Source organism: Chaetura pelagica, unplaced genomic scaffold (genome assembly GCF_000747805.2).
Source record: "Chaetura pelagica isolate M959 unplaced genomic scaffold, ChaPel_1.0 scaffold396, whole genome shotgun sequence".
NCBI classification, from domain to species: Eukaryota; Metazoa; Chordata; class Aves; order Apodiformes; family Apodidae; genus Chaetura; species Chaetura pelagica.
Window position 1 is genome coordinate 288,478 of NW_009953493.1, and position 22,295 is coordinate 310,772.

The following is a 22,295-nucleotide window of genomic DNA, read 5'->3' on the forward strand; positions in this document are numbered from 1 at the left end:
GGGGCCAGCAGATGGGATGAATCCTGGCTACTTCCAGAATTTCCCAGAAGCACATTGTGTGTGCATTCAGTTACTTGCTTGCATACTTCAGCATTTCTATAAGTACATAACAAATACCTGAAACTTCTGGCCTTGCCTTTATTTCCTGTTTTCAAATAGGAACAAACATTAACAGACTGGTTGGTTTCAGCTGGAAAAGCTCAGGACTAACAATTGCTTTAGAACTGCTTTCTAACAAGAGCTCTCTCCAATGTTTTTAATCTAGCAGCTACCAAAACCATGTTTAGTTTAGTAGGCTTGTGTTATCAGCTTTCTCCTCAGATTATTTTACACCTTCATAATCTTACAGCATCTTGCCATTATAGTCACCATTTTTGTAAACAAAGCAAACCAGGCCCAAACACAGTAAATCACTAGAAATTTAAAAGATTTGCTGTCTCATTCAGTGACTTCAGAGAAGACATGAAAGCTCAGCATTAATATGGTCGTGATGCATCTTCTTAGAATAATAATCATTTGGAGCAAAAAATTACAAACATCTGCCACGTCTCACTTTACACAGAAGGAATGATAGATAGCTCATCACAGTTTACATGCACTTCTACTTTTCAGTTTTCAGAATGAAAACTTTCAGAAATCAATTCAACTTTCATGCAACACCATGCATACAATTAGGGCCTCATTTGTTGTTTCTTGATGTATAAATTTCCTAACTTAATTTATTTCTGTCTTAATGGGTAAGAACTAGGATTAACACCTCCATATATGCTGTTGATGAATAGATGTTTTCTTTGACACTATGATTTTTTATAACACATTACTAAAGAGAGGAAGGAATGCAAGTTTGCAGTCCATTGGCACATATAAGCATACTTAAATTGGTGTTTAAGACAAATTACAAAGGGAGCATGTACCTTCTTCAGTATCTCAGTATTCAGCAGCGTGTAGATACTTATATCACATGACTCTGCTTTGGCTAGTGAGCTTAAGTTGCAACGGATAATTAAGCAGGATCTGCCTGGTCTTTCACAGTCCTACAGGAAACATGGAAAAAGCTGTTAGGCAAAGGAAGAAAAAAATTCAGTGACAAATTTTGTGACAGCAAACACGCCAGTTGACTAAGTTACAAAGTAAACTGCTAAAATACAGCACTCCTGCATCAAAATAGCAGTAGCATTCAAGATGTGAAGACAGCTGGATGGAGAAACCTGCATGAATGCAAGCCAGGTAAAATTCAGCCCTCCAAAGAGCTTCTGAGCCAGGCAAGTACCTTGGGGCTGTGAGGAGCAGGGCCCACTGCTGCACATCAGCCCTCTGCATGGGGCAGGCACTCAGCATGGCACAGGGCCCAGCTGCCCCACGTGCCTTTGACAAAACACAGGAGCAAAGGCTCTTGTCACCAAGCGTGTGCTGCTGTGTCATGTAACTCCCTCCCAAACGAGTTTCCTGAAACTTCCTATTTCCATAAAAACATCATATCATTAAAATTCACTAACAATCCCCACAGCACAGCACCAGTATCAGGACACATGCAGCAAGCATTTATAATGAACCATCCGCTTCATGCAGTTCTTCATGCTAAGCCATGCAGAATCTTTTGTAATATACACTGTCTGTACAAATTTGCCATAAGCAAACTTTCTTACCAATACTTTTCTGCCAGATTTTGTGAAAAAGGCAAATATTGTGTGAAAAATATTTTCATTTTCTTGAGGAACAATGCATGGGCTGAGGTTTCTGTGAAAAGAACAGCTTCCTTTGTCCTGACCAACCTGCAAGCACAATTAAAAAGCACAATTATTATTCTGAATTTATCAAAATGACACAAGAAGGTGGGATTAGCCTGTCCATAAAAATACACCTACATCTGAGCTGGATGTCTGAACTCCCATTAATAGTTAAAAGAGAGAAATAGGACTTTGGGAGCAAAATAATCCTAAAGTAAGTATCTAACGTAAGCCAGACAAACCATTTTCCTCTAGAAACACTTGTCTCTTGTTTGGAGAAGATACAAATATATCCAACCTAGTTCACATGCAAGTATCTACATGTCTGGAGATAGAGACAGAAAAAAAATCTCAGTAAAAGATATAAACCACCAGATAACTTTTTAAAAGTCAATAGCATTACCCTGTGTGTCACATTTTTTAAACTGCATTATTTAGTACTTTGGCCCACTTGGCTGTTTCACAGTTGGTACAAGAACTAATGAGATAAATAAAATATTTGTGTAAATGCACAAGCCTGGACACTAAGTGTGTTCTTTTACCTTCACCATAAGTAGTGATATATATTTCCTATGATATATACATATTCCTCCTGCTGCCATCCTTAAAATCTGTATGAGTGAGAGATAAGGAGATTTTCCCACAAATCATCAAGTGACATTCTTGCACATTCTGCTGTTGACCTCTCCACATCCTGTACTCTGAGAGTACCTTGTACCTTATTGAAATCACAAATCCTTGATTAAGGGAGTAAAAAAGTTGTTATGGATATGAAATTACCACATGTGCTGAGTCTGAGTCTGCATTAGACAGTTTACAGCTAAGTTAGCCAAAGTATTACTAAAAGAAAAAAAAAAAAAAAAAAAAGAAAAAGAAACAAAAACCAAAGGTCTACCTAGATCTTAAACACTATTTTCCAGACAAATGATGTCTATGTCTTCATAATAGAGCTCTTAATAATCTGTTCTCTGAAGTATGTATTCATAACCTGGCTTTACATAATCTGTCCTTACATTCCCAACGGATACAGGCACAGGTAGCTACCCACAGTTTACAGTCTCTTTGGGATCAACTGAAAATTAAGACTGTGTTCTCCATTTGTCTGTTTCACCTGGAATGAGTTTTCAGTATTTATGGTAGGTAAGAGATTCACAAAGCCCACTGATATTTATTTTCTTTGAACTTTCACATGGAATTAGATCCAGATCAACCAGAAGCTCATGTTAAATCAAGAACAGCAGAGAGTCAAGCTCTATTAAGAACTTGTTCTTTCTTCCTGAAAGTTTGAATTACCAGACACTTGGACAGATGTCATTAGATTCATGTAAGAGATACAGAGAGAACAGTACAAGCTTCTGCACTATCCCAGCTTTTGGTGTACTCTCCAAAGATTCCTGCTTTACATCCTGTATGGTGTAAGCCCAAGCCAAAGCAGAAATATCTCACAAGGCTAAAAGGAATTATCTGGCACAAAGCAACATAAATCTGGTCGTCTCTAAATTATTATCTTTTCTTAAACTGAAGCTTGGCTACATCTCATCCTTTTAAAAACACTTCAGCTGAAACGAAGCAAGGCATCTCCAGAGGACTAAGTCTGAACTTGGAAATACCCATTTCTTTCTGCCAATTATACAGCAAGGCAGCCCCATCAATTATACATGAGGCAGCGACTCAATTCAGCCCATGTTAGGAGGGACACATCCAAGGACTGAGAACATCCTGTCACCTGTGCTGCTGTGAAACAGATGAGCAGGCCACCTACAGCTTATTTTAGTAGTCAAAGAAGAAGGCAGACACCACTACTTCACCTGCAGAATTTATGGCAATTTAACCAGGCAGAAATTAGGTCATACTCATCCATGTTATCTGTGGTCAATCACCATACACTGACAGTCACTAGGCAAGAAAGGATGGAAGGCTAATGAAAGGCACTAAGGTTTTTTTAGCACTCTTAGAAACAGCAGAGCCACACAACTAGGAAAAAAGTAACAAAAATATCTTGAAGTGGGTGGATCATGCTGAGGTAGAAGGAAGTTCAGCTTTTCCAAAGGACCAACCACAGTCAGGTTTTTGTTGTTGATTTGTTTTGTTAAGGTTACTGTCAGACACTTCTAATTCAAACCACCTTTGATTTTCCTCAGATTTTACATGCATAAAGGGAAGGTTCAGTCAACCAGTCAAACTATGGTGATTTTTCATTGAACTTTATTTTCCATTAAAAATTCAGCTCTAGGCAATCAACCAGCTAAATAAAATATTAGCACAAAGCTCCTGCCTGTGTTATTTCTGAATTACAAATCAGGATTTGGCCTTATGTGTGAGCCTCTTAATCAAACACAGTGCTGCCCCAGCCACCTGCTTTTCTCCTTGTGACCAGTTTTATAACAAGGTGTACAGAGAAGCAAATTTCTGGCAAAGTTTAAGGGCTTTGCATGAACAAATGTCTATGATTTCTAGATTTAAGAACCGAGCAAGTCTTTGAAATGGAGTAGGTAGCCAGGGTCTTTGACAAAGCCTTGGAGTTTCAGAGTACATGACATACTAGAGCTTTTTGGAAATTTCCATGTCATCTCAGCAGCCTATAAACAGAAAAGGACTTCCCCCCTAAGTGATCTTCCCAGGCCCTGGGAGCTAACATCTCACAGAAATAGCTGAATGGGGTTTTCAGAGCAGTGCAGAGAATGTGGAAAGAGATGAATAAACAATAACAAAACTGGGGTGAGGGAATGGAGACAGAAGGGAGGCTCTCTTAAATCCTACATTAAGACTGCAGCTTGGGAAACAAAACCCTGCCCTGACTGAGCAGTCCTGCAGCCTCCTATGGAGAGATTTCCAAAGAGCTGCGTCAGACCTGTCTCTGTTTAAAGTAGTTTTATTTTGTTTTCCAGAAGTTACTTACCCATTTTAAGTCCTGTGTAAAACCATTTGTGGTCTGGTGCATTGGCAATACAGTTAAATCTCCTGTACTGGAAGTGTACCTAAAATCTGTACCCAGACAGATGTAGACAAAGTCTCATTAGTACATCATGTAGGTCAAACAAAAAGGTGAAGCAGGCTAACTGTGCAACACCCAGGACCTGATGTCCACATCACATACCTTTCTACCTTATGTGATCCTATGGCCTGAATGTACTGAAGTGACAAGAATGCTCCTTTGTGTTTCTTTTACCTGAAAAGGAAACCAGCTTCTGCATTCTCTGATGTGACCCACAGCTCCCAGAGTGGGAAGCGCTGGAGATTTTGCTTTAGAAGCTCATTTCTGGCTGTAGTAAGGTGCTAGTAAAGAAGTACTCAAGGCACACTTTGGTCTTCAGCTCAGCAGAACTTCTGCAAAGGCTGGTAACTACAAAGGTGCACAAAAAACACATGATGCATGCTTGCTAAGAACAGGGTTTTTTTCAATTTTTTTCACCTACAAGTGTGGATCATAGAATCATAGAATGCTTTAGGTTGGAAGGGATCTCTAAAGGTCATCTAGTCCAAATCCTCTATAATAGACAGGAACATCTCCAACTAGAACAGATTGCTCAGAGCCACATCAAGCCTGACCTTTAATGTCTCCAGGGATGGGGCTTCCACTACTTCTCTAGACAACCTGTTCCAGTGATCCATCACCCTTATAGTAAGGAATTTTTACCTAATGTCCAACCTAAATCTATCCATTTCTAACTTAAAACCATTACTCCTTGGTCCTATCATTATATGGTCTTGTGAACAGGTCTTCCCCAGCCTTCTTATAGGCTCCTTTCAGGTATTGGAAGGTCACTATAAGGTCCCCCCCAGACCTCTCCATGGTGAACAACCCCAAATCCATTAAAAAAAATGCACATAATGTTTCCTTTCTTCCAGTCACTAGGGACTTTACCTGACTGCCACTTTTAAAATATTATGGAGAGTGGCTTGGCACCGGCATCAGCCAGTTCCTTCAGGACTCTGGGATGCATCTCATCAGGTCCCATAGACTTGTTTATCTTCAGGTTCCTCAAATGGTCACAAAACTTGTCTTCGCTTATAGTGGGAGGGACTTTGTCTCCCTGGTCTCAGTCTTGTGGACCATCAACTTGAGAGCCATGAAGAGAGAGGTTGCCAGTGAAGACTGAGGCAAAAAAGTTATTGAGAATCTCAGTCTTCTCTTTGTCTGTTCTTACTAGTTCACCACTGTTTCTCATCAGGGCGGGGGGAATGGGGGAGTGGGGCAACACTTTCTTTACCCTTCCTTTTCTGGTTTACATACCTGTAGAAGCCCTTCTTAGTCTTCTTTACATCCTTTGCCAAGTTCAGCTCCAGCTGCCCCTTGGCCTTCCTGACTTCGTCCCTACACAACTGGGCAATGTCCCTCTACTCTTCCCAGAGTATTAGTCCCCCTTCCACTGCTTGTGCAGTTCCATCTTGCCCTTTAGCTTGATCAGCAGGTCTTGACTCAGCCACGCTGGTCTCTCACCTTCCTTGCCCAGTTTCCTGCACCTGGGGATTAGAATCTCTTGCACTCTATGGAAAGCATCCTTAAAGATCTGCCAGCTCTGTTCTGCTCCCTTGACCCTGAGGGCCGTTTCCCATGGGGTCCTAATCACTAACTCCTTGAAGAGTTGGAAGTTTGCTTTCCTACATTTCTACATAACTAAACACTTCTGAAATAAATAAGCTACAATCAGTCTTGACCACACAAAATTCTTCCAGAACTCAAGTGACATATATTTAATCAGACCTAGCAGATTTCACTGAACAGCTTTACATTACATAAAAAATGGCATAAAAATAATTTCAAAGGTCTTAAATTATTTTCTACTTTTTCTTCTTCTCTATATACAACAGTCTATGCTCTCATATTTGGTCTAGACTAACACATGTAGAATGAGCTTTTCCAGGGTATCAGCATAAAATTTTTGTAACACAGAACTAAACATTAACAAGTACTGATCCTAGCCTTCAACTCCTGGAAAACTTTTCCAATGAAGAAGAAATACTGAAGTTTTGCAAATAAAGTACATTTTCAGATTTTCAATTCTAACCTGAAAAATTTATAAGGGGGTTTTAAAAAATATTTTTGCCTAAGAATTTATGACTTTATATACCTATATCTATATATATATGGTGTCATTGTTTTGATTTGATTGAAGCATGTTTTGACCATCTTGAATGTCTTCAACTTTCACTTGAGTAAAACCAGGAACAGAAGTAAATTTTTCCCCCACAAGTTATTACTGACAATGGTTTCTTTTTACCAGGTTGCCCATGTGTAGGGATGTTCCCATTCTCCAGGAACACCCTGTCATAGACTGCAAAACACCTATCATCAATACATCACGTGTATTAGTTTTTTCTAGTTTTCCTACCATGGAATAACAGAGTGATTAAAGCCAGCACTGCCTGCATTCCAATCTCACCTGTGTTCTTGAACATCATTGAATGCCAGAATAGCAATATACAATTTTCAATAGTGAGATGTGCCTCCCTTAGACAGGCCTGCTTCCAGAAGGCAGACATGTGATGCTTAAAAATTACCACGTTTTTTGAGAGATTTAGCTGGACATAAAAAATCTAAGGGACTGAAAATCACTACTTACCCAACAACATACATGTGCATTCTCCTATGTATTCAACACGTGTGAATACACAGACTGTGAATGACACCTGACACAACAGGCCTCCAAAGGTCACCATAACTGCAAAGGCTGATAGTATTACTAATCCACCATCATGCAAAAAAGCAGAATATCCCTTATCCTGCCTACCCTACCCAAAAATGGCCACATGTTCAGAGTAAAGTTAGTGTCTACCTTTGTTAAGTCAGTGGAAGTTGTCATCCCCTTAAAGAGTCCATAAACATGCTTGAGAGACAATGTTTAAATAGGACAGCCTATACAATGGGTTACTCTGCCAACTTTTTGTCGTCAGCACAAACCACTAAACTTCTCAGAGACAAGACGTAACCATTGGTGAAAGCACGTGCATTATTTCATGCTTTAAAAATGCTGTATCTGCAACAAGAAATTCCCACAGGATGACTTTAGGGGACTCTGAATATTTGAGAGGTCTTAGAGAGCAGGGGCAAACCCATAAAGTAGCAATGATTTTTAACCATTTCTTATTACACAGCTCTTAAGAAAAAGTGGCAGGAGGACATTTCAGAGTGAAACAGTTGTATGTAAAACATAACATGTACATTCCACACACATCACAACCTAAAAACCTGCAGGATATTTAATAGGGCTGTACAGGAATAGTGTATTTTATTTATTACATACACAGGGATCATCCTCTCTGACTTTTCCTGCACATGTAGTGCTAGGGATTTCTGAGAATACTTGGGCTGGGCTTGGCACTCTAACAAGGTCGTTCCAGTGCAAGGGGCACAATCACTTTTCCTTTCTCACATTTCTAATCCAGCTCAGCCTTGGATTTGGGGAGCTTGGAGTTTCTAGAACTAATACACCTGCTCCCTCAGCACATTTCCCCTCAACACATCAGCTCTGTCCCCCACCTTCAGGGTACTCGTAAAATAATTTATGTTCACCTGTAGCTACTCTCAAAACATGGGGCCTTTAAGAAATCAGGGCTTGTTAGCAAACACTTTAAGCATTCAAACCATACTGTCTGTAACATAAATTGCACAGGTGGACTGAAAGCCAGTGGCACCTTCCAGACTTAACCTATTCAATATGCATCAAAGGTGAGACCCTCCATTTTCTTAAAGCCTTGTATCCTGCACAAGATGCCAACCTGGGAGAGGGAAATGAAATACAATTTCCAAACAGAGGGCTGAAAAAGTCAACTGGGAAGTGGAAATTGGCAGTTGGCATAGGATTAAGTATGTGCATGTGATAGGAGTCTCTCAGAAGAATGACACTAAAGATCATGAGGAAAATAGTTGTTGCTTCCAACAAAGCATTAAGTACAACCGTCCTGCTGCATTGCTGTATATAAGAAGCAGAGTGCTCATCCCATATTTAATGATTGGCATTTTGCAAGATAAACAGGCAAGCAAATGGTATTAAACATTTTCCAGGCTTTTCCAGTTAGCCTGATTCCCCACCTGAGCTAAATCATCACCTGTTATTAGCAAGAGTCTGGAAGCCCGCAACATTAGGTTGACACAAAGCAAGCATGAAGGTGGAATCCAGCTGTGAGTGTGTGTGGTGGAACCAAACCCAGGTCTGAACGCTGAAAACAGGCAAGGGCAATTTCAGGGAAAATGTCATACGACACAAGATACTTGCAACAGCAACTTTATCTGCAGGAAACATGCTCAAGGTCTGAACACAGGTCAGTTGTTTCACAAAATTGTTAACATTGTTCAGCTCTGAAATGGATGCCTTTCTCATCAGCCCTGGGATATGCTGGCTCCAAAGGACAGTTTGGCTGTAGACTTCTTGAAATTGCTGCCAGATAGTTTTTACATATTTCTCCTTTTTTACTTTTTTTTTTACTGTTTTATTTATGTATGTGTGTGTAATCAGTGGTTCCAGTTTGAAAATTGGATAATAAATAACAGATCCACTTTTGTTTATCTTTGTTGCTAACCATAGCACATTCACCCTAATATTAGGGAAAAAATGTATATGTGTGTCCCGATTCAAAGATACTGATTCATCCTATAGTAGATGAACAGAGATTAATTGATAGCCATGGTTAATCTAACATGTCACACACACTGAGAAAAAAAAGAGTACTCACAAGAAATTCCAGACAAGGTCAGACTTTCAACAGTAGACAAGTAAGTTATGTAAATACATTATCTGAGTACTTGCTCCATATGCCAGAAATGTTTAATATTCACAGATAATGAAGTATGTTTGAATCGGAGCAGTTTTGTTGATTCTGGCAATAAATTTAAGAGCCACTGAAACAACAGAAAGGAATGTTTAAAATTAACCCGTTCGACACAACCCTTGAAAGATTGATGATGGTAAGCAAAACCAGTACAGATCCAATGGGTAAATTTACAAGGCCATGAAAGACAAAATTTAAACAGCAAAGCAGAGATGCTAAAGCATTAAATCAGGACAGAGGAGCATTCCACCCCAAAGCTCTGTCTCTGCTCCTCCAGCCAAAAAAACCCCAAACCAAGACCCACTGGATGCATGTTTTGTATAGAGCTGTGCCAACCTGATTGCAGCACCTATAGATGCACTTCTGATGCACTTAACTCCACAGCTTAAATCAGTCACCTCTTAACCAGGTTTGATCAGCATAATCCTGCAATATTTGCTAAAGTCTTGGCCCTGCGACCACTTTGCATGTACTTAGCAGCAATCCCCAGAAGTACTACTCTCAAGAACCAGTGCTTCCTGCCCAGTTTAGGAAGAAAAACAAAGATCTTCTGATTTAAAGTTCCTGACTTACAAGACAGCAGCTTCTCTCCTAGACAGAGGGCACCACCACATGCACACAATGACAAGAAAGACTGACTACTCATATGATTTCACAGTGAGCTCCACAGAAGGTTCAGGCTTTAGAATGGCTGAACACTACCTTACATGGAAATCAGTTTAACTCTTAACATCCCCATGCTCCTTATATATCAGTCTTTCACAGCTGAAATCCAAGACAGAGTCACTAACTTTCCTCTCCCTATGATGAACTGTGAAATGCTTAACACATGAGGCAGCAAATAGATTTCAAGGTACGTCTCTATTTAAAAGGCCCCACAGATAACTTGGAGTTCAGTGCTCCCTCCACTATGTTCTACATGTCTCCAGCACATCTTCTACAGCCTTTCCTATGGTGCATAAAACACAAATAAGCTCATGGTTTTCCTTTACCTAACTGTTGGGCCTTCCTCATGGGCTGTGTTGATGGGAGGATGAAAAGCTCTGAAGACTGAGCAGATAAATACATCCCCTCTAGTGCTCCAACAACTCAGGTGCGATGTTTCACTAAAGCAGATATTCAAATGTTTTGGAAAGATAGCTAGGAAATGATCAGCTCAAAGATCTAAGCTTTCCTTAGAGGCAGTGGAGATAAGGTATGACCTCCAAGAGGGTGATTTTGCTGATCTGCTTCAGACACCTGAAGATTAAATGAGTCATGCTGATTAAAAAAAGCCAAACAACAAAACCAACCAAACAAAACCTTCCTGGGGACTGCAGTGGTGGTGAGGTATTTTAAGTTAGGCAGATGATGTCCTTTGTTTCCAGGAGATTCTCAGAGTTCGTATTCCCCCAAGGAATAGTTTATTGGTATTTTTGATGCTATCTAGTACCTTGCTCAAGACTGGAATGGTGTACTTTCAAAGTCAGGAGAGAAATCCAACAAAAGATGTTTACTTGTACTTCGATACACGAACAGGGGGTAAACCCTTCTTCCATCAAATGGGATAGAGTTCATACACATGGATACAATATTTCTTATATCTTCCTTTCTAGTTCCTAAATTTACATTTAAACCACAAATATTGCATGTCATTTATAAAAGAAAAAAGTTAATGAATCATCATTTTAAAGATGTACGTATGTTTAAAAAATTAATAAACCAGCTCTTTCCTGAATTTCCTCCTTCATTGTTTTCCAGCAGGAACAGCTTCACCAGTGGGAAAATGGTGAAAGGATGTAATTCTGACATCCCTTCAAAAATAAATTTAAAAATTAAATTAAAAAAATCAAATAAATAAAAAACATTTGTAAGCTCTCTTCTTTTAAGTAGTTCCTTTACCAGGGAATTCTCTATCCGAGAAGCTTCCAAAAAGTCTACTGTATTTCTTTTTTCATGCCTCAGCAAATCTCCTGATTACTGTGGTATACACCAAACCTCCTGCTTCCTTCATTAATCTGATAAGCATTAATGTATACACTAAATTCATTTTACATGACTTCTTTATCTGAAATTCACTTTTACAAAAAGGCAAATCAGCTGTCTTTTTCAAAATTGGGATTTTACATATTCAGCCAAGAAAATAGGAGCAGTACTTTCAGTTGACACAAATATTAATCAGAATGCCACAGTATATTGATGGTCAGGAAGTTTGGGATGAGAGTGTTGGAAAAATTCTATAACTAACTAGACTGACAAATTTCTCTTTAGTTTAGAAGCTAATTGTGAGCAGGCCACAAATGAACATGTCAACTGTTGCCATGGTCTGATTTAAAACAGAGATCACAGTGCATTTTTGCCCTTGTTTCAATGGCCTTGATCTTTATAGCATGAGTCCTTGAAAGACAAACTTACCTTTGTATCTTCAAAATGTGCTTTCCATGAATATTCTCTTTAAATAGCATTTGCAAAAAAAATTATGAATGCTTATGGAAACACTACAACACTCATGTAACTAGAAGATTTGGACAAAACAAATCGAAAATATCACAAAATTTGTCCAAATCTGATTTCACCTAAAAATCTAAACCAGGAAGTCACAGAAAACTTTCTGCCATGTTAAGTACTCTTCCTATCCCAAAGACAATATCCAGCAATGCACCAAAAGATCATTTTCAAGCACTTTAAATGCAGTGAACTCTAACCAAGGCATGGCTTTTGTATAGTGATTCAGATGGTTCCTGTAAAGCAAAATGTTTTTTGTTGTTGTTTTGTTTCTTTTTTTTCCACTTTGGACTTATTTTAAGGTTCTAACTCAGGAAAGAACTCAATTTTAGGGCCAGACACCCTTTCCTGTATTCCTGTATAACAATGAAATCTTAAAAGAGAGCTAAGTTCCTCTCCATTGAAAGGGCTACAGTTTATCATGCTGACATTAGCAAGATGCTTGAGAGCTCCTTCTAAGCTTTGGTGTCCTGCTTCCTATGTCTAGAGGCAGCTGTACCATACTGGACCATGGCATGTGCTCCTGCCTCCTCTAACAGCCCATCCAGGACAGGGCGGATGCATCAGTTTCTTCTGGAAGTGAAAGGGCTCCGAGGTGAAGCCAGATTCCATTGCTATCACAGAGATGTTCTAGACCAGGGGTAGGAGGAACAGCTCCAACTGCCTAAACAAAATGTTTTCAAACAGTCATTAAAAGGAAGTAATTAAAGCAAAGGAGGCAGGAAGGTCAGCAAGTTTCTGTACAATACACTCCCTGGAACGAATAATTTCCTCCAGTAATCTAGCGATGCCTTTAAATATGGTGCCAAAATATGTGCATGTGAGCATGTGTATAGAAATCACCAAAATGTAGAGACTACGGGGGAATGACTAACACTAAGGGCTAAAATAAATCTTGCCATAAGTCCAGAATGTTCCTATACAAACCTTGTACCAAGGGTTGCAACCAGTAGCAGCATAAATTGCTGGTGGAAAAAAAAATTCCTAAATTAAATATTATGAGCAAATTTTCACATGCTGGGACTGTGTATATATATATTTTCAGAGGCAAAACCTGAAACTTCAAAAGACAGAAAATAAACAATTTTGAACTGGCTGCCAACAAAAAAAAGGGTGTTTTTTATGTTATGACATACAGGTTTGCCTCTCTACGTGGAGCATGCAATAGCAGGGCTGACAATTTCCACACATGCCTCAAGGAGCACTTACACACCACCAGCACTTCAGAGAGCTTTGGCTTAATGTCTTCCTGCTCCTTGCAGACATTACTGTCCAAATGCCAGGAAGAAGAACGACATGAATGCTACACAAAACTGGCCTTAAATATGTAACCTGTCATCAGCCAGAGAAGACTTGTGGCTCTGGGACTTACTCAACTTTACTTTTTCTGTTTCAGTTTTCACAGGAAGAGAATAATGTTTATTTCAACAGTTTTGCTTATTGAACATGACAAACTTTTCTACAGTCCCATGCTCGAGCAGCCATAAACTTAAAAGGCAACTTGGAAAAGGAATTCTCTTCAACTCCTCCATGCCATTTATTAATTTCCAAATCAGATTTTTTTTTAATCTTACTGATACTTGGCTTTCATAAAGGCAAAATCCAGGCCTCACCTGCTCAGGCAGAAGAAAGGTAAAGTGAAAAGTGAATATGCCAAGCATCACAGGACAACTGGAGGACTTCTGGTTTTATTTTGCTCCCCAACCAAAAGTGATGGAAATACTGAACCAGAGCCTCATGTTAACTGGTTCATTCAAGATTAATGGGAGAGGGATTCACAAGCCTAAGGTTTAACACATTTTTCACTCTCTGTAGGTAACTCTCAAGGTCTAAGCTTAGACTCCCAGGAACACTCAAGGAGATTAGATGGCTTCTCTATTGTCAGTGAAGACTGGCAAATGCTTCTCCAGAGTTGCTTCTATGCCCCTCGTTCTCCATTAACTACTAGAGTAAGAGAACATAGTAATTTTAAAATATTCTATCACTAGCAATTACTGAAACAGTCATTTCTACACTTAAATATCACAAGTTAGGTACAGGGAGGGAGTTTCTCATCAGAAAACTGAGGACAGTAATTCTTTCCTTCTCCTTCCTTCCGCTGAGTTAACTTTTATTTCATTGCCTAGATTGCAAACTCTTTGAATAGACTGTCTTGCAACATGACCACCTCATTTCCCAACAAGATTCTTATCTCAGCAATGATAATAACACAGCTTTTTATATCCTCAGTATCGATTCACACAAACAGGCTCTTAAAAAAATCAATGCTCGCTGGCCTGCATAATGCATGCAATACAAGAAGTAATAGCTCCTTCCAAAACCCCACAAGTGCACATGGCACTCGCTCTGGGTTAACACTGTGCATCTTTGATTCTGGTGACAATTGTCTGACTGGAGTCTAAACAACTTGGCAGCCTTACAGAGCTTGGTCCCACCAGAGGAGGGGTAAGGGTCATCTGCTTGCTCTGCAGTTGGCTTCCAGTTCAAACAGACTAACTCAGTTTCCAACTGTTAGTCCCTTGTTCCTCATAATTGTGTTTACCTTCACTGGAAATAAAATAAATAGGAAGGCAACAATTTGATCCAATTCCACAAAGCCAGCATCAGAGTAATCCCGGACACATTGCTAATTTATCAACAGCTTCAGGAAATACCCTGGTTAATTTGGTAGGAACTCCCATTGTGAAAAATCTTTTTGGATGCCCTGGAAAACAGCTCCTTGGCTGGCAAGTCAAGTAGCGCTTCCCTTGCCCTCCAAATTAGCTGGATACCCAAAGGAAATTACTCATTTTTTCAGTTCAAAACTAAAACACACACAAGTATAATGAACACTATTTTCCTTTGTGGAAGAATAGATAATCAATGGCTTGAAGAGTGGAGAACATGTATTTCTGTTAACACTTTACTCTGGGTGAAGCTTTTCTGTGTAATCATCTTTACTGTTCCTATGACAACATTTCTATCAACAAGCTCAGGTCTTTCATTTATTAGGTTTTTAACCTGGCTTAAAACCTCTGCAAGAAAGCAAGAACAAAAAAATGTATAAAACCAAACAAGTACTGATTTGTCTTCTACGCTTCCAAAATACAATTTACCACTGCAGAATTTGAGTATTTACTATGTAATATCAATGGTGCAATTCCCTAGTTAAAATTACTTGAAAAATTTCTAGCATTTCCTTTTGGCTTAAGATTTCTCATAGGGAGGAAGTTTAGGGTCTTTTTTTCTTCTAGTTTTCTTTCAATTATACATTTTCTTTCACTTTTGGCTTTTACTGTTGACTTGTTTACTTAATATATTAGGAGTTTTGTTGGGGGAAGCGTTGCAGAAACTCCCAAGATCCCTCGAAGAGCATCTGAACATCTCTAAGGCAGAACTCCAAATGTCAAAACATCTCTGTGACCTGATTTTCTGTGGAAGATAATCTTAAAGCAGTTTCTGCAATAAAGCCAACAGCTTAGAGCAACAGGAACAGAGGAAGCATGAGGGCTGTCATTTCCTCTAAGAGCAGCAAGATAATAATTCCTATTAACACCTCCCAGAGATACAGACCGTTCCATTGGGCCATATGTGACTCTCTTCCTTTTATTATTTTTTGTGCCTGAAAGACTAGATCAGTCATTACAATATGAAGGAATTAGCCCTTGGCACTATCTTGTGTGGTTTATGTGTTTTTGAGACACAAACACTAGTGCTTTTACTGTGCATGTTCATCCAAAATTTCATTGCTGTACTCTACATCACAGAAGTGGTGAAATAATTATTAGCTTTTTAAAAAAAACCAACACATAATGTCATCAAATCCCAAATGCTATATCAACAGGTTCAGTTACAGATAAATGACAATTCCTAATCCTCTCTATTAGTGATGGCTATGGCAATGCTGACACATAGAGCAGCTGGATTTTAAGTATAAAGGTACAATTACAGAAACACCTGCACTGTCTGAAAGGACATTACCACCTTTACTGCAGTCTAGATTCTGGAAAGTTCAAAAAAAGCCAAAGCTTGAAATCTTTTATGATTATAAAAATGTTCTTGAAAAAAAAAGCTGTTCTAACCCATTTTCCAAGGCTCATGCCAATCTACTGTTTTTAGAGTTTTGTTTGTTTGTTTAGGTATTTTTATTCTATGAAAAGCTCCATGATTTTAGTTCTGTTTTCAGTCAATAAAACTCAGCGGGGGAGAAGCAGGAGGAAAGAGAGAAGGATGCTTTTCCTGTTCCAATAGTAAGACTTGGGAGATGTGATTTCAGTGCCTGGTTCTGACACAAATTTCCTGTGTGACCTCAGGCAAACCACTTGGTGTTTCAATTATTTATCTCTAAAGCAGTTATAACCACTATCCAAGACAGGATTTGATTGTATAACATATATTAACATGTTAGAGATGCTAAAAAAATCATGCACTGGACTCCTGCTGACCAGATACCTAAAACCAGTTGTTGATATGATCCAGGGTACACCTGTGAGTCATGCAGACACCTCTCATAAGACCATACTTGCCTAGAATCACTCCTCAGCCTGCAATGCAAATAGATCTCACAACAGTAGTTTAAAATTTCTTCAAAGACAAATTGCAGAGTAAAAGAAAGACATCATATAATGTTGGGGGAATGCAACCTGCTGTTGAGGAAAAGGGATGCAAACCCTACAAGTATTTATTTGCATAGTATTCAAGGCCACACCACTTGGCTGGACCTCCTTTAGGAAAGCCATCAGAGGTACAACAGCAATGAAAAACAAGTGCAAGATGTAAAGTTTTTCTTTATGCCTGGCTTTTCTAAAAGCTATTCAACACCATATAGTCCATCCCATTGTTGTTCGTGCAACTTAGGGTCCTGTGTAGAAATCCTGGCAAACTGTGCCTGAAAGTTAGCCCTTGTCCACTTGGTGGGTAACATACACCTCAGCTAATTCAAGCATGCAAAACAGATGTCTTGTCTAAGACAATTTGCCCAGACTTCTGGAAGAGTAAACACAGAGAAATAAGAAATGTCCAGAAGTAATTCATCACATCCTATGTTAAATGCACGCATATAGAGGTATATATATACACCTCACACCTTTCAACAGCACAAATCTTGCAAGCCTGCTTAAAAAGGTCTTATTGGATCTATATTTACACAGATTCAGTGACACAGTTACCTGCATAGGAAGGATGGTAATACTTTTCAGCCAACAACAAAGAAAGCATTATATTTCTTTTCAAGTAGACCCAAAAGCTGATTCCACCTCACAAAAACAGATTACTCTGAATTTAAGCACTCAATTTACCTCAGAAGTGAAGTTTCTCTGTCTTGGCCACCACAGTATAAATTTCTTTTGATTTTTCTTTGCAGTTGACACAAAATCAGCTTTCAAAAAATGTGTTGAAAGAACCAATTTCTCTGTTACTTACATTTGTTAAAAGAACACACTGAAAAAAGGAAAATTCTAACATGAACTATAGAAAAATAGATGTTGATAATGTATTCAGACCTGGTGTTTTTGCAGATAACCCCAGAAAAAAACACAGAATGTGAGTCAGCTTGGTAACACATCCCGCTGATACTGCTTACACCATTTAATCAGAGAGGACTCCAATTAAGAGTCAATCCTCTTTGGAGCTGTGACTCAGGGAAGAGTTCTCCACATTTCCTTCAGGATTAGCCTGACCTAGTTTTACACTGCATTGTAGAAAACCAGTAACACACAACCAGCTGCTTGCCCTAGGTAAGAGACAGCAGTCAACAGCTGGAGGGGCTCAGCTGCTTCTGATTATCTGGCCACAGATACAAAGAACCTTTTGCTAAAATAGCAACTGATTCATCTTCTTCTGCTGGACTTTTTTGTTTCAGTCGTCAATAGCTCTCAGTGCCTTTCTGGGCTCAGAACATGTCATAACATACTCACCATCATCTGTTGAACATGAAATATCTCAGCTCCAGTGGCAGAGAGGCGGTTTGGAAATGAGATGTCAAGAAAAGCTCCAGGGAGAGTGCTTGGTCCAGCATTGTAAACCTTTAACACAAAGATGCATATAAATATATAAAAAACCCAATACAAATAAAATTACATATATAGCTGCTAACAAATGGGAAACTAACAACTGTAGAACCGGAGCTGGTAGTATAGGTGAAATGTTTAAAAATGTAAATATTATACGAGTTTTTTCAATGTCTTCCAACTAAGGCTTCTTTTACAAGTATCAGGACAAAGTCAAAGGTTTAGTTTATCTAAGAGTCTCTAGGCACAGCTCATATATGAAGCGAGAAGCAGTTTTGCTGGATAATTACCAGTCATCAATACAACCAGCATAAGCCTCTGCCGTATATATATAGAGACACCGCCAATACTCTTGGAGTATTTTAGTAACACCACCCGGAAAACTGTAAGTAATATTGCTGTCTCAGCTCACATTCACATTTCCATCTGGTAAGCAATGTATTCTATTCTGCATATGTTTTCCTTATGGAGCAGAAGCCAAAGTAATGATGATTGTGACTACCGGACTGCAGGTTTGCTGAGTGACTTGCCAGGAAATGCATGTGAACAACTTCCATTCAAGTTCTAGGGTTTCCAAGTAAATGAAACTCTTAGAAGAAATGACTGGCTTTCTATCAACCAGCCCCACAAATTTTCAACAAAAACTCAAAGAATTTTCAGTCCACCACTGAAACTTATCCAGTGAAAATTCCAAAATTTGTGGGGTTTTGCTGAAAAAACACAATCCATGGAAAAATGTCAATGAAAATAAGTTCTCATGTCTATCTACATTTTCTATCAGGAAAAATATTTCCTGGTTGCTTCTAACAACACACATATTAACTGCATACAGAAAAGTATTAAGCCCATTAGAATATCTACCCCCACTGAGACAGTACTGTCAAAAGATGTTGTAATCAGTTATTAATTGTGCAAAGTATAAATATTAAAATAAACAGGTTTTCATTCCTCAAACACTATTTATATTTGCAGAAATGCCTGGCTGATAAAAAGAATCAGATCACAATGCCAAATCCTTACAAAAACCCTGAGGCTCCAGACAGGGGGAGAAATCCCACTGCAGTGGAGCAGGATAAATGCTGCATGAAATACTAACAATGTTTTGTTAGACATTTAAGAAAACTTGATTATCTCTCTGAGATCAGATATAAGAGTTAATGCAGAAAAGACTTTCATTGCACATCTTGTTACTCCCTCAAAATGGTTCATGGATCCGTTTTCTTAATAACATTGGACATGGTATAGACTTTCACATAGAAAAACCACTATAAAGCCCCACTTTTTGGTAAATCATCTCTTTTTCTTGGTTAAGAAACTATTACTTCTGTCCATCTGGAGAAGTTTAATAAATGGCAGGCAAATCATTAAAAACAATTAAGCAAACAGTGACACAAACCATGCTTTGCCCATTATGAAACTCTATCCTTTCACTCTGACACACACAGTTATGAGGTTTACCATGGTACTGGAGAGCATATCTGTGAGTTGTTACACCATAATTTTCTACTTATATATGGAAAAAAATATTATTTATATTTCAGCTTGTAAGTGTGTGCATTAGAGACAAGGATGGGGCAGGAAAAACAGTGGCTCTGCCTATCTAGAGATGCTCTCTCCCTTACTTGTTACAACTTTGTTTTGAAAATACTAATTGAAAATACTAATTTTGAACAAATTTCAATTTTCATTAGTTAAAGCATCAGTACATCTGTTCTTTATCTGTTTTTTAACCAATAACTGGCTGTGGTGGGGAGGGAGGAAGACCTATAAACCCTCAAGAATGAAATCAGAATTACAAGAATTAATAGCCTGGTTCACAAAAGTTTTAATGTCCTGAAATCCTCCTTTCACTCCTTTTCAGTAAATAGCTAAGGGAACTGCATGACAGTGGGGGCTTAATTGCTCTGGACCACAGTCTGTCCACGGAGGAAGACGTGTTATTCATTATGAGCTGAGTGGCATTCATGCCTAGGAGAACAGAATTTCTCACAATAAATGATTCCCCCACATTTCTGCATGATTTATCATTCCCTAGTTCCATCTAGTGGTCAAAAAGATTTCAAAGTGCTTGTAATACAGTCATGGCAGCAAGACAAGTTCATTTTGGCTGCATCACAAGAGTGTAATAATAAATTATCCAGATATTTTGCCACATCAGGAACCCATCTAACTGCCGTGTGAAGTGTCATCTATAGACAGTACTTGAACAACACTGAGATGCTGTGAGACATTTAATGAAACCTTCTCACACCTGTCTTTTTAGTGTCAGTCTCTTCCCTGTGCTGTACTCTTATCAGTAGTGCTACAAGCATTTTCATACTGGGGGCATGTAGCAAGTCTGAATCCCTTGTGTTTGTTTTCATGGATAAAGGTGGCCCACTCCTCTGGTCAATGACTGTGCCACTAAAAAGTTATTCCTCCCTTTGGAACCTGTGACTGCATCCAAGATGTGACACCTGAATAACCAGAGCTCCTTACTCAGCACGTGATGAAAGGTAAAACAGAAACATATGGTAGCAGCTTCATTCCTATGACAGTGAGATGTCCTATTTGCAATTCTTGTTGGATCCAGATAAGGAAATATACCACCCCTGCATGCAGTAAATACACCATCCAATCAAGAACGCACTGCACAGCATCCCGTGATTCAAAAATGTGTGCCAAAGCCCATACCACACTCAGAATAAAAGAGATACAAAACGAGACTGTCCTGTTATGCACAAAATCAGTCAAAATAAGGATCAGTTTTACCTGGAGTGTGAAGTTGAGAGACTGGAAAAGGCACTCATGGTTTTCCAACTGAATGAAGTTAGATGTTTCCACAGAATCACCATAGAAAAATGAAGTAGGGAAGACTTCTCTGAAAGATCAAGACACATGTTTAGCAAGCTGTATTTGTCACCAAAACTAAATTTATTTGTGGCAAGCTGAATTGCACCTCTTGCTTTCAGGTCATGTGAAATTCTATGGGACCATTTTACATTAATTTTACATTGCAGGAATCAACACTTCATTAATTGCCTGAGCTTCACTACCTTAATGATTTGCAGCTGGTTAAAGGGAAGAGCAGAGAGGGATATAACTTGCTTTCAACTTCAGTGGCACAGGCCAAGTTTCCTCAATTACTCTTACTGCCTTATCAGAAAGTAAAAGGCAGTCAGGTTTTATCAGAAGAGACTTGGAAGCACAGCACAGTATAGTACCTGGAAATCCTGCAGAAGAGGACTAGGAGTGCTCTAAGCATCTTTTGTGCCTCCTTCTAATCTCAGGCTGCTCCACTAGCTGCAAAGAGTCCTGAGTGGTATTTCAGACCGACCTTGGTGAAGGGAGTGCCTAAAACTTTGGTTCCTTCCTAGACTGTGCTTTTGAATCAGAGATTTTTGAGACAGTATTTTAAGCCTCTATAGGTACGTTTCCTTTTTTTCTTTCCTGCCTCCTATGCCAGGGATTACTAGTGGAAACAGTGACAGACAGATTTACTCCTCCCATTTAAAGCGTCGTGCCAGAAGGCTCCACCCAAACATGGCACAAGCCTTTCCGGGCTATTTTGGACCAGAGATGACGTTTGTTCTTGCAGGCTCAAATGCAGGATAGCTAATAAAACAAGCTTTGAATTAAACTGTCCACAAAAAAATCAAGTATTACTAGTATTAATATGCCTGGGAATGTTGTACTCTTCGATAAACCAAAGTTTTTCCTGCTAGTAGGAAATTTCTGTGAACTTCCACCAAGTCTTGTTTATGAGAAAGAAAAATATATCCCACATAATCAATTGGGTGGGGCTCATAAATTCAGAGACTTTGTGCCTCAAAATAGTACATTCCAAAGAGAAAGTAAAGAGCCCAATTTTTATCAGTTTTTTTGGCATGCAGGATTCTGTAGGTGACAAAGAGAGATCTAAAGAGATGAAAGCATTTGTGTCTGTAAAGCTGTACAAAAAATTGATCTTTATCAAAGCATAAAGAAGCAAGGGATACAAACTTAAATTTCTGCACAATCTGCAACAATGAATGCATTGAGAACCTTTCAGAACACACTTCTTGAGACTGTACTCTCAATACAGAGGAGATTTTTGTCCTTGTTATTCATCTTGTGAGGTCTGACAGCATTCTTCATTTCTCTGAGCAGGCTCAGGCATATCTTCTACACATTCTGACTATTGTGGCAGTAATTAAAGGATTTTATTTCTATGCAAGTATGTGATAAAACCCAGACTAGGTCACGAATCTGAGTTTACCCAGCTCTTCAGCCAACTCATATATCAGTTCAAGTAACTTCGTTCCTACACATGTAGCACACTGGTCAAAGGAATCTTCCTACTGATGCC

At 38.9% G+C, this 22,295-nt stretch overlaps 1 protein-coding gene across 1 annotated transcript in view; it reads right to left on the minus strand.

The window, feature by feature from the left end:
* The window catches only part of ITGA9 (integrin, alpha 9), a 212,360-nt gene that overhangs the window by 25,140 nt on the left and 164,925 nt on the right, over positions 1–22,295 (minus strand). Inside the window, exons 22-25 of the mRNA XM_009999062.1 lie at positions 20,720–20,828; positions 17,876–17,983; positions 1,647–1,772; positions 915–1,034 (exon numbers count right to left, since the gene is read on the minus strand). Of these exons, the coding sequence (XP_009997364.1) occupies positions 915–1,034; positions 1,647–1,772; positions 17,876–17,983; positions 20,720–20,828 (463 nt within the window). The remainder of the gene's footprint in view (positions 1–914; positions 1,035–1,646; positions 1,773–17,875; positions 17,984–20,719; positions 20,829–22,295) is intronic.